The sequence below is a fragment of the Entelurus aequoreus genome, linkage group LG02 (assembly GCF_033978785.1).
Source record: "Entelurus aequoreus isolate RoL-2023_Sb linkage group LG02, RoL_Eaeq_v1.1, whole genome shotgun sequence".
Classification (NCBI taxonomy): domain Eukaryota; kingdom Metazoa; phylum Chordata; class Actinopteri; order Syngnathiformes; family Syngnathidae; genus Entelurus; species Entelurus aequoreus.
In genome coordinates, this window is record NC_084732.1 from 9,262,892 (window position 1) to 9,282,490 (window position 19,599).

The 19,599-nt window shown below is 32.5% G+C and overlaps 1 protein-coding gene across 1 annotated transcript in view; it reads right to left on the minus strand.

The window, feature by feature from the left end:
* The window catches only part of LOC133662253 (centrosomal protein of 89 kDa-like), a 90,947-nt gene extending 74,178 nt beyond the window's left edge, over positions 1–16,769 (minus strand). Inside the window, 3 exon segments of the mRNA XM_062066084.1 lie at positions 3,530–3,676; positions 3,807–3,913; positions 16,554–16,769. Of these exon segments, the coding sequence (XP_061922068.1) occupies positions 3,530–3,676; positions 3,807–3,913; positions 16,554–16,595 (296 nt within the window). The 5' untranslated portion in view covers positions 16,596–16,769.
* Positions 16,770–19,599: the final 2,830 nt, after the last annotated feature.

Here is a 19,599-nt window from a genome sequence, read left to right on the forward strand (position 1 = left end):
TGTAAAAAAAAAAAAAAAAAAAAAAAAAAATTTTTTTTTCTTTTTTTTTTTCTAATGAAATCAACATAAAAAACACAATATATACATTCTATATCAATATAGATCAATACAGTATGCAGGGGTACAGTCCGTAAGCACACATGATTGTATTTATTTATGTAAAAAAAAAAAAAAAAAAAAAAAAAATTAAATACCCCCCTCCTCCCCCCCACCCCGGTCCATGGGACAAATTTTCAAGCGTTGACCGGTCCGCAGCTACAAAAAGGTTGGGGACCACTGTGCTACAGGACTGCTTGTATCGCACATGATATCACATACAAGTCAACGTGCTGCAGGACTGCTTGTTCCGCACATGATATCACACATGAGTAAACACGTTTCTGGACTGCTTGTATCGCACATGACATCACCCGTAAGTAAACATGCTGCAGGACTGCTTGCATTGCACATGATATCTCATACAAGTAAATGCGCTGCAGGACTGCTTGCATCGCACATGATATCACATACAAGTCAACATGCTGCAGGACTGCTTGCATCGCACATGATATCACATACAAGTCAACATGCTGCAGGACTGCTTGTTTCGCACATGATATCACACATAAGTAAACACGTTTCTGGACTGCTTGTATCGCACATGATATCACACTTAAGTAAACACGCTGCAGGACTGCTTGCAACGCACATGATATCTCATACAAGTAAATGTGCTGCAGGACTGCTTGTTTCGCACATGATATCACACATAAGTAAACACATTTCTGGACTGCTTGTATCGCACATGATATCACACTTAAGTAAACACGCTGCAGGACTGCTTGCAACGCACATGATATCTCATACAAGTAAATGTGCTGCAGGACTGCTTGCATCGCACATGATATCTCATACAAGAAAATGTGCTGCAGGACTGCTTGTATTACACATGATATCACACATGAGTAAACGTGCTACACGACTGCTTGTATCGCACATGATATCACATACAAGTCAACGTGCTGCAGGACTGCTTGTTTCGCACATGATATCACACATAAGTAAACACGTTTCTGGACTGCTTGTATCGCACATGATATCACACGTAAGTAAACACGCTGCGGACTGCTTGTATCGCACGTGATATCACAAAAAAGTAAACACGTTTCTGGACTGCTTGTATCCCACATGATTTCACACGTAAGTAAACATGCCGCAGGACTGCTTGCATCACACATGATATCACACACAAGTAAATGCACTGCAGGACTAATTGCATCGCACATGATATCACACACAAGTAAACACGCTGCAGGACTGCTTGAATCGCACATGATATCACATACAAGTAAACGCGCTGCAGGACTGCTTGTCTCGCACATGATATCACACACAAGTAAACACACTGCAGGACTAATTGCATCGCACATGATATCACACACAAGTAAACGCGCTGCAGGACTGCTTGTCTCGCACATGATATCACATACAAGTCAACGTGCTGCAGGACTGCTTGTATCGCACATGATATCACACACAAGTAAACGCACTGCAGGACTAATTGCATCGCACATGATATCACACACAAGTAAACACGCTGCAGGACTGCTTGAATCGCACATGATATCACATACAAGTAAACGCGCTGCAGGACTGCTTGCATCGCACATGATATCACACAAGTCAACGTGCTGCAGGACTGCTTGTATCGCATATGATATCACATACAAGTCAACATGCTGCAGGACTGCTTGTATCGCATATGATATCACACACAAGTAAAGGCGCTGCAAGACTGCTTGTATCGCACATGATATCACACAAGTAAACACACTGCAGGACTAATTGCATCGCACATGATATCACACACAAGTAAACGCGCTGCAGGACTGCTTGTCTTGCACATGATATCACATACAAGTCAACGTGCTGCAGGACTGCTTGTATCGCACATGATATCACACGTAAGTAAACATGCTGCAGGACTGCTTGCATCACACATGGTATCTTACACAATTAAACACGCTGCAGGACTGCTTGTATTGCATATGATATCACACATAAGTAAACATGCTGCAGGACTGCTTGTCTCGCACATGATATCACATACAAGTCAACGTGCTGCAGGACTGCTTGTATCGCACATGCACTGCAGGACTAATTGCATCGCACATGATATCACACACAAGTAAACGCGCTGCAGGACTGCTTGAATCGCACATGATATCACATACAAGTAAACGCGCTGCAGGACTGCTTGCATCGCACATGATATCACACAAGTCAACGTGCTGCAGGACTGCTTGTATCGCATATAATATCACATACAAGTAAACATGCTGCAGGACTGCTTGTATCGCATATGATATCACACACAAGTAAAGGCGCTGCAGGACTGCTTGCATCGCACATGATATCACACACAAGTAAACGCGCTGCAGGACTGCTTGAATCGCACATGGTATCACATACAAGTAAACGCGCTGCAGGACTGCTTGTCTCGCACATGATATCACATACAAGTCAACGTGCTGCAGGACTGCTTGTATCGCACATGATATCACACACAAGTAAACGCACTGCAGGACTGCTTGCATCGCACATGACATCACGCAAGTAAATGCGCTGCAGGACTGCTTGTATTGCATATGATATCACACATAAGTAAACGTGCTGCAGGACTGCTTGTCTCGCACATGATATCACATACAAGTCAACGTGCTGCAGGACTGCTTGTATCGCACATGATATCACACACAAGTAAACGCACTGCAGGACTAATTGCATCGCACATGATATCACACACAAGTAAACGCACTGCAGGACTGCTTGCATCGCACATGACATCACGCAAGTAAATGCACTGCAGGACTGCTTGTATTGCATATGATATCACACATAAGTAAACATGCTGCAGGACTGCTTGTCTCGCACATGTTATCACATACAAGTCAACGTGCTGCAGGACTGCTTGTATCGCACATGCAATGCAGGACTAATTGCATCGCACATGATATCACACACAAGTAAACGCGCTGCAGGACTGCTTGAATCGCACATGATATCACATACAAGTAAACGCGCTGCAGGACTGCTTGCATCGCACATGATATCACACAAGTCAACGTGCTGCAGGACTGCTTGTATCGCATATGATATCACATACAAGTCAACGTGCTGCAGGGCTGCTTGTATTGCATATGATATCACATACAAGTCAACGTGCTGCAGGACTGCTTGTATCGCATATGATATCACACACAAGTAAAGGCGCTGCAGGACCGCTTGAATCGCACATGATATCACACAAGTAATGGCTTGTATCAGAGCTTATATCGGAGATTTTCTTTCGATGCAAGCCCATATTTTCCGATACTTGTTTTTCGCTGATATCGTACGGATAGCACCCCTAATGATGCAGTAAACTGATACAGTATGTGCAAGTAAGAATGTAAGAAGTGATACTGTCGCGATACTTACAGTACTTGGTCGTGTATCGTTGCCAAAACGTCACAATTTGTATCATTTCTCAAAAGTAGTTTTATTTTACCGTGTAAAAAGTGCCGTGCTGATGTTTGGCTCCGATACGAAGGAGGCGGATCGCTGGGCCTCAGAGAAAGACCTTGGGCGAGTCGGGGGGAGCGCCCAGGTCTGTCCGGTGAGCGATGAAGACAAGATGGCCGCCGCTAAGGCCGATCTGTGGTTCGGGGAGGAAAAAAACCAAACAAATGAATGGACAATGTTGGCTTGAGCAGGAATCTGACACGAGGAAGCAATGATTGTGCAGAGGGAGAGAGAGACGTAGGCGACTAGGCAGGTGTTGGTACCTGGGTCTCTCAGGTGAGGGGTTGGGGCTGCGTGGGGGTGGGGTACGAGGCACAGCAGCTTTGGGGGCAATGGAGGCAGCGGGGATCAAACCATGGGAGATGTGTTTCTACACAGGACAGACATTGGGAGATGACATCATGGGCTATGTGTTTCTACACAGGACAGACATTGGGAGATGACATCATGGGCTATGTGTTTCTACACAGGACAGACATTGGGAGATGACGTCATGGGAGATGTGTTTCTACACAGGACAGACAGTGGGAGATGACGTCATGGGCGATGTGTTTCTACACAGGACAGACAGGGGGAGATGACATCATGGGCTATGTGTTTCTACACAGGACAGACAGTGGGAGATGATGTCATGGGCGATGTGTTTCTACACAGGACAGACAGGGGGAGATGACATCATGGGCTATGTGTTTCTACACAGGACAGACATTGGGAGATGACATCATGGGCTATGTTTCTACACAGGACAGACATTGGGAGATGACATCATGGACTATGTGTTTCTACACAGGACAGACATTGGGAGATGACATCATGGGCTATGTGTTTCTACACAGGACAGACATTGGGAGATGACATCATAGGCTATGTGTTTCTACACAGGACAGACAGTGGGAGATGACATCATAGGCTATGTGTTTCTACACAGGACAGACAGTGGGAGATGACATCATAGGCTATGTGTTTCTACACAGGACAGACATTGGGAGATGACATCATAGGCTATGTGTTTCTACACAGGACAGACAGTGGGAGATGACATCATGGGCTATGTGTTTCTACACAGGACAGACATTGGGAGATGACATCATGGGCGATGTGTTTCTACACAGGACAGACAGTGGGAGATGATGTCATGGGCTATGTATTTCTACATAGGACAGACATTGGGAGATGACATCATGGACTATGTGTTTCTACACAGGACAGACATTGGGAGATGACATCATGGGCTATGTGTTTCTACACAGGACAGACAGTGGGAGATGACATCATGGGCTATGTGTTTCTACACAGGACAGACAGTGGGAGATGACATCATAGGCTATGTGTTTCTACACAGGACAGACATTGGGAGATGACATCATGGGCTATGTGTTTCTACACAGGACAGACATTGGGAGATGATGTCATAGGCTATGTGTTTCCACACAGGACAGACATTGGGAGATTACGTCATGGGCTATGTGTTTCTACACAGGACAGACATTGGGAGATGACATCATAGGCTATGTGTTTCTACACAGGACAGACAGTGGGAGATGACATCATGGGTTATGTGTTTCTACACAGGACAGACATTGGGAGATGACATCATAGGCTATGTGTTTCTACACAGGACAGACAGTGGGAGATGACATCATGGGTTATGTGTTTCTACACAGGACAGACATTGGGAGATGACATCATAGGCTATGTGTTTCTACACAGGACAGACAGTGGGAGATGACATCATGGGCTATGTGTTTCTACACAGGACAGACATTGGGAGATGACATCATGGACTATGTGTTTCTACACAGGACAGACAGTGGGAGATGACGTCATGGGCTATGTGTTTCTACACAGGACAGACATTGGGAGATGACATCATGGACTATGTGTTTCTACACAGGACAGACATTGGGAGATGACATCATGGACTATGTGTTTCTACACAGGACAGACATTGGGAGATGACATCATGGACTATGTGTTTCTACACAGGACAGACATTGGGAGATGACATCATGGGAGATGACATCATGGACTATGTGTTTCTACACAGGAAAGACATTGGGAGATGACATCATGGACTATGTGTTTCTACACAGGACAGACATTGGGAGATGACGTCAGTGTTTCCCATAAACTGCCAAGATACCTGTGGCGGTGGGGGCGTGGTCACCATGACATCATCAAGTAATTTGCATAATTTACTACAATGATATGATTTTCTCTAAAAAAGGCTCAAAAAATGTATACTTACTAATTAATAATAACAGTTTTGTTTTAAACGTCCATCCATCCATTTTACAATATAATTACAACACTTTATGTACATATTTATATACAGATTTGAACAATAAGTTATTCACTGAAATATATTTATTAATTGTGGTTCTTACAAAAAATATCAAAGCTAAAATGTCTCATAAAGCTCTGCTCCTTTAATTAGTGCATATTAAATAATTTAACTTTAGCCTACTACTACAAGCATATTATTTACCAGCAACATAAAGTGAAACAGAGGCAGATGTGTCCTGCCACAGTCAGTAACAAATAAACAGAAAACAGTAGTGGTGGTAGATAGACACAGAGCTTCATCAAACATCTGATCCACTGAACAAAGAGCTCCAAAAATCTTGAACTTTAGACTTTTACTCCCTACACTTAACCATGTGTTTCCTACTGCCTGCAGACTTTGCACCCTTTGTTATATACACATGTTGTGTTTGTTATATACACATGTTGTGTTTCTAATATAAATACATTTAATAAAGTCAAATACAAATAAGGCAACAAGAGAAGTATCCTACACTTCTCTTTTGTAAAGTAAATCTGAACAGCCGATATGGGCATCTACATTAACTATATGATTTGCCTGAGAAGCTGGAGAGGACAAAAAAAAAAAAAAAAAAAAAAAATTGGTTTTGTTTTTTTTGTTTGTGGCGGACGTAATTCTTTTGTGGCGGGCCGCCACAAATAAATGAATGTGTGGGAAACACTGCGTCATGGGCTATGTGTTTCTTTTTTTTGTTTTATAAACCTTTATTTATAAACTGCAACATTTACAAACAATCGAGAAATAATAATATTCAAAATATTTTTTTGTCTTGAAAATCAACTTTTACCTTGAAAATAATTTTTTGTCTTAAAAATAATTTTTTGTCTTGAAAATCAACTTTTACTTTGAAAATATTTTTTTTGTCTTGAAAATCTACTTTTATCTTGAAAATAATTGTTTGTCTTCAAAATAAACTTCTACCTTGAAAAAAAGTTTTTGTCTTGAAAATAATTTTTGTCTTGAAAATCAACTTTTACCTTGAAAATCAACTTTTACCTTGAAAATCATTTTTTGTCTTGAAAATCAACTTTTACATTGAAAATCATTTTTTGTCTTGAAAATAGTTTTTTGTCTAGAAAATCAACTTTTACCTTGAAAATAATTTTTTGTCTTGAAAATCAACTTTTACCTTGAAATTTTTTTGTTTTGAAAATCAACTTTTACCTTGAAAATAATTTTTTGTCTTGAAAATCAACTTTTACCTTGAAAATAATGTTTTGTCTTAAAAATAATTTTTTGTCTTGAAAATCAACTTTTACCTTGAAAATAATTGTTTGTCTTCAAAATAAACTTTTACCTTGAAAAATATTTTTTGTCTTGAAAATAATATTTTGTCTTGAAAATCATTTTTTATCTTGAAAAGCAACTTTTAGCTTGAAAATTATTTTTTGTCTTGAAAAGCAACTTTTACCTTGAAAATAATTTTTTGTCTTGAAAAGCAACTTTTACCTTGAAAATAATTTTTTGTCTTAAAAATAATTTTTTGTCTTGAAAATCAACTTTTACCTTGAAAATATTTTTTTGTCTTGAAAATCTACTTTTACCTTGAAAATAATTGTTTGTCTTCAAAATAAACTTTTAGCTTGAAAAATGTTTTTTGTCTTGAAAATAATAAATTGTCTTGATAATCTACTTTTACCTTGAAAATAATTTTTTGTCTTGAAAATCAACTTTTACCTTGAAAATATTTTTTTGTCTTGAAAATCTACTTTTACCTTGAAACATTTTTTTGACTTGAAAAGCAACTTTTACCTTGAAAATCATTTTTTGTCTTGAAAATCAACTTTTACCTTGAAAATCATTTTTTGTCTTGAAAAATAACTTTTACCTTGAAAATTATTTTTTGTCTTAAAAAATCAACTTATACTTTGAAAATAATTTTTTGTCTTAAAAATAATTTTTTGTCTTGAAAATAATTTTTTGTGTTGAAAATCAACTTTTACCTTGAAAATCACTTTTTGTCTTGAAAATTATTTTTTGTGTTGAAAATAATTTTTTGTCTTGAAAATTATTTTTTGTGTTGAAAATCAACTTTTACCTTGAAAATCACTTTTTTTGTCTTGAAAATCAACTTTTACCTTGAAAATATTTTTTTGTCTTGAAAATAATTTTTTGTCTAAAAAATAATTTTTTGTCTTGAAAATCAACTTTTACCTTGAAAATAATTGTTTGTCTTCAAAATGAACTTTTACCTTGAAAAATATTTTTTGTCTTGAAAATAATATTTTGTCTTGAAAATCATTTTTTGTCTTGAAAATCAACTTTTACCTTGAAAATCATTTTTTGTCTTGAAAATCAACTTTTACCTTGAAAATAATTTTTTGTCTTAAAAATAATTTTTTGTCTTGAAAATCAACTTTTACCTTGAAAATATTTTTTTGTCTTTAAAATCTACTTTTACCTTGAAAATAATTGTTTGTCTTCAAAATAAACTTTTAGCTTGAAAAATGTTTTTTGTCTTGAAAATAATAAATTGTCTTGATAATCTACTTTTACCTTGAAAATAATTTTTTGTCTTGAAAATCTACTTTTACCTTGAAAAATTTTTTTTGACTTGAAAATCAACTTTTACCTTGAAAATATTTTTTTGTCTTGAAAATCTACTTTTACCTTGAAAAATTTTTTTTGACTTGAAAAGCAACTTTTACCTTGAAAATCATTTTTTGTCTTGAAAATCAACTTTTACCTTGAAAATCATTTTTTGTCTTGAAAAATAACTTTTACCTTGAAAATTATTTTTTGTCTTAAAAAATCAACTTATACTTTGAAAATTATTTTTTGTCTTAAAAAATCAACTTATACTTTGAAAATTATTTTTTGTCTTAAAAATAATTTTTTGTCTTGAAAATAATTTTTTGTGTTGAAAATCAACTTTCACCTTGAAAATCACTTTTTGTCTTGAAAATAATTTTTTGTGTTGAAAATAATTTTTTGTCTTGAAAATCATTTTTTGTGTTGAAAATCAACTTTTACCTTGAAAATCACTTTTTTTGTCTTGAAAATCAACTTTTACCTTGAAAATATTTTTTTGTCTTGAAAATAATTTTTTGTCTAAAAAATCATTTTTTGTCTTGAAAATCAACTTTTACCTTGAAAATCATTTTTTGTCTTGAAAAATAACTTTTACCTTGAAAATAATTTTTTGTCTTAAAAAATCAACTTATACTTTGAAAATAATTTTTTGTCTTAAAAATAATTTTTTGTCTTGAAAATCATTTTTTGTGTTGAAAATCAACTTTTACCTTGAAAATCACTTTTTTTGTCTTGAAAATCAACTTTTACCTTGAAAATATTTTTTGTCTTGAAAATAATTTTTTGTCTAAAAAATAATTTTTTGTCTTGAAAATCAACTTTTACCTTGAAAATAATTGTTTGTCTTCAAAATGAACTTTTACCTTGAAAAATATTTTTTGTCTTGAAAATAATATTTTGTCTTGAAAATCATTTTTTGTCTTGAAAATCAACTTTTACCTTGAAAATATTTTTTTGTCTTGAAAATCTACTTTTACCTTGAAAATTATTTTTTGACTTGAAAAGCAACTTTTACCTTGAAAATCATTTTTTGTCTTGAAAATCAACTTTTACCTTGAAAATAATTTTTTGTCTTAAAAATAATTTTTTGTCTTGAAAATCAACTTTTACCTTGAAAATATTTTTTTGTCTTGAAAATCAACTTTTACCTTGAAAATAATTGTTTGTCTTCAAAATGAACTTTTACCTTGAAAAATATTTTTTGTCTTGAAAATAATAAATTGTCTTGAAAATCATTTTTTGTCTTGAAAATCAACTTTTACCTTGAAAATATTTTTTTGTCTTGAAAATCTACTTTTACCTTGAAAATTATTTTTTGTCTGGAAAAGCAACTTTTACCTTGAAAATAATTTTTTGTCTTGAAAATCAACTTTTACCTTGAAAATCATTTTTTGTCTTGAAAATATTTTTTTGTCTTGAAAATAATTTTTTGTCTTGAAAATCAACTTTTACCTTGAAAATAATTTTTTGTCTTGAAAATCTACTTTTACCTTGAAAATAATTGTTTGTCTTCAAAATAAACTTTTAGCTTGAAAAATATTTTTGTCTTCAAAATAATATTTTGTGTTGATAATCTACTTTTACCTTGAAAATAATGTTTTGTCTTGATAATCAACTTTTACCTTGAAAATATTTTTTTGTCTTGAAAATCAACTTTTACCTTGAAAATATTTTTTTGTCTTGAAAATCTACTTTTACCTTGAAAATATTTTTTTGTCTTGAAAATTATTTTTTGTCTTGAAAATCAACTTTTACCTTGAAAATATTTTTTTGTCTTAAAAATATTTTTTTGTCTTGAAAATCAACTTTTACCTTGAAAATAATTTTTTGTCTTGAAAATAAACTTTTACCTTGAAAAATATTTTTTGTCTTGAAAATCAACTTCTACCTTGAAAATCACTTTTTGTCTTGAAAATTATTTTTTGGGTTGAAAATTATTTTTTGTGTTGAAAATCAACTTTTACCTTGAAAATCACTTTTTGTCTTGATAATCAACTTTTACCTTGAAAATAATTTTTTGTCTTGAAAATCAACTTTTACCTTGAAAATATTTTTTTTGTCTTGAAAATCAACTTTTACCTTGAAAATATTTTTTTGTCTTGAAAATCAACTTTTACCTTGAAAATATTTTTTTGTCTTAAAAATTATTTTTTGTCTTGAAAATCAACTTTTACCTTGAAAATAATTGTTTGTCTTCAAAATAAACTTTTACCTTGAAAAATATTTTTTGTCTTGAAAATAAACTTTTACCTTGAAAAATATTTTTTGTCTTGAAAATCAACTTTTACCTTGAAAATATTTTTTTGTCTTGAAAATCTACTTTTACCTTGAAAATTATTTTTTGACTTGAAAAGCAACTTTTACCTTGAAAATCATTTTTTGTCTTGAAAATCATTTTTTGTCTTGAATAACAACTTTTACCTTGAAAATTATTTTTTGTCTTAAAAAATCAACTTATACTTAGAAAATTATTTTTTGTGTTAAAAATAATTTTTTGTCTTGAAAATCATTTTTTGTGTTGAAAATCAACTTCTACCTTGAAAATCACTTTTTGTCTTGAAAATTATTTTTTGGGTTGAAAATTATTTTTTGTGTTGAAAATCAACTTTTACCTTGAAAATCACTTTTTGTCTTGATAATCAACTTTTACCTTGAAAATAATTTTTTGTCTTGAAAATCAACTTTTACCTTGAAAATATTTTTTTTGTCTTGAAAATCAACTTTTACCTTGAAAATATTTTTTTGTCTTGAAAATCAACTTTTACCTTGAAAATATTTTTTTGTCTTAAAAATTATTTTTGTCTTGAAAATCAACTTTTACCTTGAAAATAATTGTTTGTCTTCAAAATAAACTTTTACCTTGAAAAATATTTTTTGTCTTGAAAATAATATTTTGTCTTGAAAATCATTTTTTGTCTTGAAAAGTAACTCTTACTTTGAAAATTATTTTTTCGTCTGGAAAAGCAACTTTTACCTTGAAAATAATTTTTTGTCTTGAAAATCAACGTTTAACTTGAAAATCATTTTTTGTCTTAAAAATAATTTTTTGTCTTGAAAATCAACTTTTACCTTGAAAATATTTTTTTGTCTTGAAAATAATTTTTTGTCTTGAAAATCAACTTTTACCTTGAAAATAATTTTTTGTCTTGAAAATCTACTTTTACCTTGAAAATAATTGTTTGTCTTCAAAATAAACTTTTAGCTTGAAAAATATTTTTGTCTTGAAAATAATATTTTGTGTTGAAAATCTACTTTTACCTTGAAAATAATGTTTTGTCTTGATAATCAACTTTTACCTTGAAAATATTTTTTTGTCTTGAAAATCAACTTTTACCTTGAAAATATTTTTTTGTCTTGAAAATCAACTTTTACCTTGAAAATATTTTTTTGTCTTGAAAATTATTTTTTGTCTTGAAAATCAACTTTTACCTTGAAAATATTTTTTTGTCTTGAAAATATTTTTTTGTCTTGAAAATCAACTTTTACCTTGAAAATAATTGTTTGTCTTCAAAATAAACTTTTACCTTGAAAAATATTTTTTGTCTTGAAAATAATATTTTGTCTTGAAAATAATTGTTTGTCTTCAAAATAAACTTTTAGCTTGAAAAATATTTTTGTCTTGAAAATAATATTTTGTGTTGATAATCTACTTTTACCTTGAAAATAATGTTTTGTCTTGATAATCAACTTTTACCTTGAAAATATTTTTTTGTCTTGAAAATCAACTTTTACCTTGAAAATATTTTTTTGTCTTGAAAATCTACTTTTACCTTGAAAATATTTTTTTGTCTTAAAAATATTTTTTTGTCTTCAAAATAAACTTTTACCTTGAAAAATATTTTTTGTCTTGAAAATAATATTTTGTCTTGAAAATCATTTTTTGTCTTGAAAATCAACTTTTACCTTGAAAATATTTTTTTGTCTTGAAAATCTACTTTTACCTTGAAAATTATTTTTTGACTTGAAAAGCAACTTTTACCTTGGAAATCATTTTTTGTCTTGAACATCATTTTTTGTCTTGAATAACAACTTTTACCTTGAAAATTATTTTTTGTCTTAAAAAATCAACTTATACTTTGAAAATTATTTTTTGTGTTAAAAATAATTTTTTGTCTTGAAAATCATTTTTTGTGTTGAAAATCAACTTTTACCTTGAAAATCACTTTTTGTCTTGAAAATTATTTTTTGTGTTGAAAATTATTTTTTGTGTTGAAAATCAACTTTTACCTTGAAAATCACTTTTTGTCTTGATAATCAACTTTTACCTTGAAAATAATTTTTTGTCTTGAAAATCAACTTTTACCTTGAAAATATTTTTTTGTCTTGAAAATCAACTTTTACCTTGAAAATATTTTTTTGTCTTAAAAATATTTTTTTGTCTTGAAAATCAACTTTTACCTTGAAAATATTTTTTTGTCTTAAAAATTATTTTTGTCTTGAAAATCAACTTTTACCTTGAAAATAATTGTCTTCAAAATAAACTTTTACCTTGAAAAATATTTTTTGTCTTGAAAATCATTTTTTTTCTTGAAAAGTAACTCTTACTTTGAAAATTATTTTTTCGTCTGGAAAAGCAACTTTTACCTTGAAAATAATTTTTTGTCTTGAAAATCAACTTTTACCTTGAAAATCATTTTTTGTCTTAAAAATCATTTTTTGTCTTGAAAATCAACTTTTACCTTGAAAATATTTTTTTGTCTTGAAAATAATTTTTTGTCTTGAAAATCAACTTTTACCTTGAAAATAATTTTTTGTCTTGAAAATCTACTTTTACCTTGAAAATAATTGTTTGTCTTCAAAATAAACTTTTAGCTTGAAAACTATTTTTGTCTTGAAAATAATATTTTGTGTTGATAATCTACTTTTACCTTGAAAATAATGTTTTGTCTTGATAATCAACTTTTACCTTGAAAATATTTTTTATCTTGAAAATCAACTTTTACCTTGAAAATATTTTTTTGTCTTTAAAATCAACTTTTACCTTGAAAATATTTTTTGTCTTGAAAATTATTTTTTGTCTTGAAAATCAACTTTTACCTTGAAAATATTTATTTGTCTTGAAAATATTTTTTTGTCTTGAAAATCAACTTTTACCTTGAAAATAATTGTTTGTCTTCAAAATAAACTTTTACCTTGAAAAATATTTTTTTGTCTTGAAAATCTACTTTTACCTTGAAAATTATTTTTTGACTTGAAAAGCAACTTTTACCTTGGAAATCATTTTTTGTCTTGAAAATCATTTTTTGTCTTGAATAACAACTTTTACCTTGAAAATTATTTTTTGTCTTAAAAAATCAACTTATACTTTGAAAATTATTTTTTGTGTTAAAAATAATTTTTTGTCTTGAAAATCATTTTTTGTGTTGAAAATCAACTTTTACCTTGAAAATCACTTTTTGTCTTGAAAATTATTTTTTGGGTTGAAAATTATTTTTTGTGTTGAAAATCAACTTTTACCTTGAAAATCACTTTTTGTCTTGATAATCAACTTTTACCTTGAAAATAATTTTTTGTCTTGAAAATCAACTTTTACCTTGAAAATATTTTTTTGTCTTGAAAATCAACTTTTACCTTGAAAATATTTTTTTGTCTTAAAAATATTTTTTTGTCTTGAAAATCAACTTTTACCTTGAAAATATTTTTTTGTCTTAAAAATTATTTTTGTCTTGAAAATCAACTTTTACCTTGAAAATAATTGTTTGTCTTCAAAATAAACTTTTACCTTGAAAAATATTTTTTGTCTTGAAAATAAAATTTTGTCTTGAAAATCATTTTTTGTCTTGAAAAGCAACTCTTACTTTGAAAATTATTTTTTGTCTGGAAAAGCAACTTTTACCTTGAAAATTATTTTTTGTCTTGAAAATCAACTTTTACCTTGAAAATATTTTTTTGTCTTGAAAATCATTTTTTGTCTTGAAAATCAACTTTTACCTTGAAAATCATTTTTTGTCTTGAAAATCAACTTTTACCTTGAAAATAATTGTTTACCTTGAAAATAATTGTTTGTCTTCAAACAATAATTTTTTGTCTTGAAAATAATTTTTTGTCCTGAAAATGAATATAAAACTTAGCCAATAGTACAATGAGGTTGCAAAGGTAAAATTCCTTTTTTTTCATACAGTGTAAATCCAAATAGCACCTCTTTAAAACAAAACACAAACTTCCATCCATCCATTTTCTACCGCTTGTCCCTTTCTCGCGGGGGGGTGCTGGAGCCTATCTTATGTGCAGCACGGTGTCACAGGGGTTAGTGTGTGTGCCTCACAATACGAACATCCTGAGTTCAATCCCGGGCTCGGGATCTTTCTGTGTGGAGTTTGCATGTTCTCTCCCACCTCCAAAGACATGCACCTGGGGATAGGCCCCTCCCACCTCCAAAGACATGCACCTGGGGATAGGCCCCTCCCACCTCCAAAGACATGCACCTGGGGATAGGCCCCTCCCACCTCCAAAGACATGCACCTGGGGATAGGTTGATTGGCAACACTAAATTGGCCCTAGTGTGTGAATGTGAGTGTGAATGTTGTCCATCTGTGTTGGCCCTGTGCTGAGGGGGCGACTTGTCCAGGGTGTACCCCGCCTTCCGCCCGAATGAAATTCAGCCTAAACCCTTTCGGTCTGCAACATTTTCAATTTATGAATGTACAACTGTTTATGTAAAACTGTTTGTTTATTTTGTTGACCACTGGCCGAAGAAAAAAATGATAAACTAAACTTAACTATATATAACGTAATCATATTGTTTCTTCAATTTAAAAATAGCTGAGTGTTTTTTCCCCCTTCTCTGGGATTATATTCCCAGTTTTGATCTCGGACGTCTGGTCACTTATAGCAGTGTTTTTCAACCACTGTGCCGCGGCACACTAGTGTACCGTGAGATACAGTCTGGTGTGCCGAGGGAGATGATGTAATTTCAACTAGTTGGGTTAAAAATATTTTTTGCAAACCGTTAATTATCATCCGCAAATGTGCCGTTGTTGAGTGTCTGTGCTGTCTAGAGATCGGCAGAGTAACCATGTAATACTCTTCCAAATCAGTAGGTGGCAGCAGGTAGCGAATTGCTTTTTAGATGTCGGCAACATGGCTTGTCGTGATCACAATATGCAGACGACAGCGGGAGGAAGTGTGCAGGTAAAAAGGTATCTAATGCTTAAACCAAAAATAAACAAAAGGCATGTGCCGCTAAGGAAAGGCATTGAAGCTTAGGGATGGCAAAACGAAGGGAAAACTGAACTGGCTGCAAAGTAAACAAAACCAGAAATGCTGGACGACCGCAAAGACTTACAGCGTGTGGAGCAGCAGACGGCGTCCACAAAGTACATCCGTACATGATATGACAATCAACAACAAAATTGGAGAGCAAGACAAGAACCAAAACACTACACACAGAAAAGCACCAAAAAACTAAAAATAAGTCACGGCGTGATGTGACAGGTCGTGGCAGTACACCTACTTTGAGACAAGAGCTACAGTAATGCATGGTTGGTTATGGTTTGAATTATTATCCAACAATTGCGAGAACAACTTTTTATTGTCAATATCGGCTGCTGAGTTAAAAATGTTTAATGTTTTCTGCTGGTGGTGTGCCTCGAGACTTTTTCAATGAAAAAAATGTGCCTTGGCCCAGAAAAGGTTGAAAAACATTGACTGACTTCTAGCATATAAGAATATTCTATTACTGTTAAGCAAACTATGAATAATAAAACATATGTCCTTTATCGTAGCTACACGTATGACAAAAAAGCGTGTGAAAATCAGTGGTATTCTGTGAGGTAAGATGTATTAAATGTGCTGACAGTTCATTGCTCCTGCCAAATGAATTGCACTGAGTGGAGCGGATCACCACTCCAAGATGGCGGCCCCGCGTCTCGTCAGCGCCAGTAGGCAGTAGCGCTCCATGCTGCGTACCCTCAGAACATGTCTACGGTCACAGGACAGGCATTGGGAGATGACGTCATCATCAAGCGCGCACAATTGTCGTCACGTGATCAGCGCCAGCTTGTGTTAGACCGGAAAAGACTTACAAGAAAATTAATAATAATGTGACCGCAAATGAAACTTTCTACTGCTGTGTTTTAGTGTCGGTCAAAGCGAACAACTATCTTGAGTGTGTTTGAGTGTACGTAAACAATGTAGCGTCGGTAGTACTCACGTAGTCTTTGTCTTTCTCCCTCCTGAAGTTCAGTCTCAACATGGCGGATATGACGGGTTCTTGCTAATAATTCGAGGTTTATTCAGTCTTCCTCACTAAACTTCGTCAAACTATCGAGTGTTGTTGACGGCTCAAGAAAAGACGACAAAATGCGACTTGTAGCTTTCTTGTATCTAGACGCTTCTCCGCCGTTCGTCACCTCGCTCCATCAGACGCTCCGATTGGCTTAGAGCTTCTCCTCTGGCCAATCAGAGACGCGCTTACTTGTACCTAGCAACGCGCTCCCTCGACGCGGCCAGCAGAGGGCGACAAAAACAACAATAAAAAGGTGACAGTAAATGAAACTTTCTACTGTTGTTTTTTTTTCATGTTGGTCAAAGCGAACAACGATTTTTTTATCGGTATTACTCACATATTCTTTGTCTTTCTCCTTCCTGAAGTTCTGTCTCAACATGGCGGATTTTTATTTTATTAAAAAAAAATTTTTTTTTATTGAACAACAATCATACATTTATAATTCACACAAAAGTCAAAGCACTTTCAACATCAAGGAAAGAAAACCAAAGCAAATACAGAGAGTAATAATACTAATAACAAGATTATTAATATATTTATATAATATAATTAATACATATTAATTAATATATATTATTAATTATTATCATATTTATTATTATTATATATATATTATATACATATATATATATAGTATAGATATTATATCATAATTATTAATATATATTAAAAATTAATATATATAATATATAATTAATATAATAACTAGATAAATAAAAACTAGTAATAATATACAAAAATATATATATATAAAAAAAAGACAAAAAGGGCTACCTAAATCACTTTCAAATGTTTTTAACAAAGATATCAATTAAAGGGCTTGTGTACTCTTATTAATTATCCAAGATTTGATTGATAATTGTAACTCGACCGATATGGTTTTGGCCTGCAGGGAGCAACAGAGTTCCATGTAACTTATCAGTTTTAAACAGCTTTTTTTTTTAACCTTTATTGTATTTTTCCAGAATTAATTTTAAAAAAATATGACAACATATCTTGCAAACATACATTTTATTTTTTATTGTTTGTACGACACCTCCGCTCCGGACAGGCTAACCTCCTCCAACCTCCGAGGACATAGCTACAAACTATGGGAGACCAGACTTTCTGCTCTGCCGCTCCCAGTGTGTGGAACGCTCTCCCTGACCACCTGAGGGCACCACAGACTGTGGATGCTTTTAAAAAAGGTTTAAAAACCCTTCTTTAAAAAAACAAAAAACATTTTTAATAGATATATGCATACTAGTTCTTGCTATTAGGCTGTTCTAGTTTTTATTTTCATTACCTTTTTTTTTTTTTTTAAATACACTGTAGCACTTTGAGGTTGTTTACTCAATGTAAAGTGCTTTTTTACAAATAAAACCTATTATTATTATAGTATTAAATATTGTGATTATTCCACTAATGTATTACAAAAACTAATTATGTACACTTATATATGCAAAGAAATAGGAAAGAAAAATACATTTTACATGTTTTTTTTCCTTCTAATTAGTATTATCCCAAAATTAAAACACAAATTGATACCTGCTGATACATGTAAATCACTTACTTGGCATTCAAGTCAGTAGGTAAAAGCTATAATTAAATGTAAATAATAAATAATATAATTAAATAAATATTAATAGTAATTGATACGCTGACATTTAATATTAATAATATATTTTATTTGTAAAAAGCACTTTATATTGAGTAAACAATCTCAAAGTGCTACAGTGTATTAAAAAAATAAAATAAAATAAATTAATTAAAGTTAAAGTACCAATGATTGTCACACATACACTAGGTGTGGCGAAATTATTCTTGTAATTTAATATAATTATTTAAATTAATTAATTAATTAATTAATAAAAAGATAATAAAGAAAAACTATAACAGCCAAATAGCTATAACTAGTATGCATATATCTAAAAAAAAAAAAGGCTTTTTTTTAAAAAGAAGGGCTTTTACGCCTTTTTTAAAAGCATCCACAGTCTGTGGTGCCCTCAGGTGGCCAGGGAGTGCGTTCCACGCTGACATTTCACAGATCACAGCTGCTGTGGCTGAAGAAAGGCAAAACATTTGGAAAGTTAATCCCCTGTTTTTCTTCTGCTTTCCACGCTGGAGGATTAGGATGTCATGCGAGCTCAGGACAGATGAAACGTTAGCGCCATTAGCTGCAAAGTCATTCAGCAACGTCACAAACAGCACTTTTGTCCCCTTTTCTTTTATTGAGATTAGCACACAAGACACCGACAATTTCCAGAAAAAAAATAAAAAGCATTTCAACAATTGGGAGTCCATTTAGCACTTCCACCATGACTGCACATGGCACTAAATGAGGGATGTTGTCAGCGTTACTGCGGACAAACACGTCACTAGAACCTCACAACAAAGACACGACGTACCGCAAAAGAACAACAACTGATTGGGGGTAAAACTGGCCAAATAAATTCCTTCGACGTGCAAAAAAACAACAACTTTCCATTCACAAACGACTACAATCTAACATAAACATATATATATATATATATACTTATAATGCTTTTTTATCACATAAATAATTTGATTATCAAATGTGTATAATAATCTACTTTGTAGATAAGAGAGATAACCAACACTGGCAGGTGTCAGTAAGTCAAACATTCTTCCATCATGAAGTCACTGGAGAGCGGCGAGGAAATAATCCTTTGTTCGCCGACGACAGACTGAGCGATAACGAGAAATACGTCAAATATGGCATGACTGGTCTAGAACAAGCAATATATGGCAGTTTTAGGAAAAAAAAAAAAGAAAAAAAAAAGCATGTTTAACCCTTTAAAACCACAAGGGGGTAGCATACTGCAAAAAGCAAGGACATCCCTGCTGGATTAGGGATGTCCGATAATGGCTTTTTTGCCCATATCCGATATTGTCCAACTCTTAATTACCGATACCGATATTGATATGTACAGTCGTGGAACTAACACATTATTATGCCTAATTTGGACAA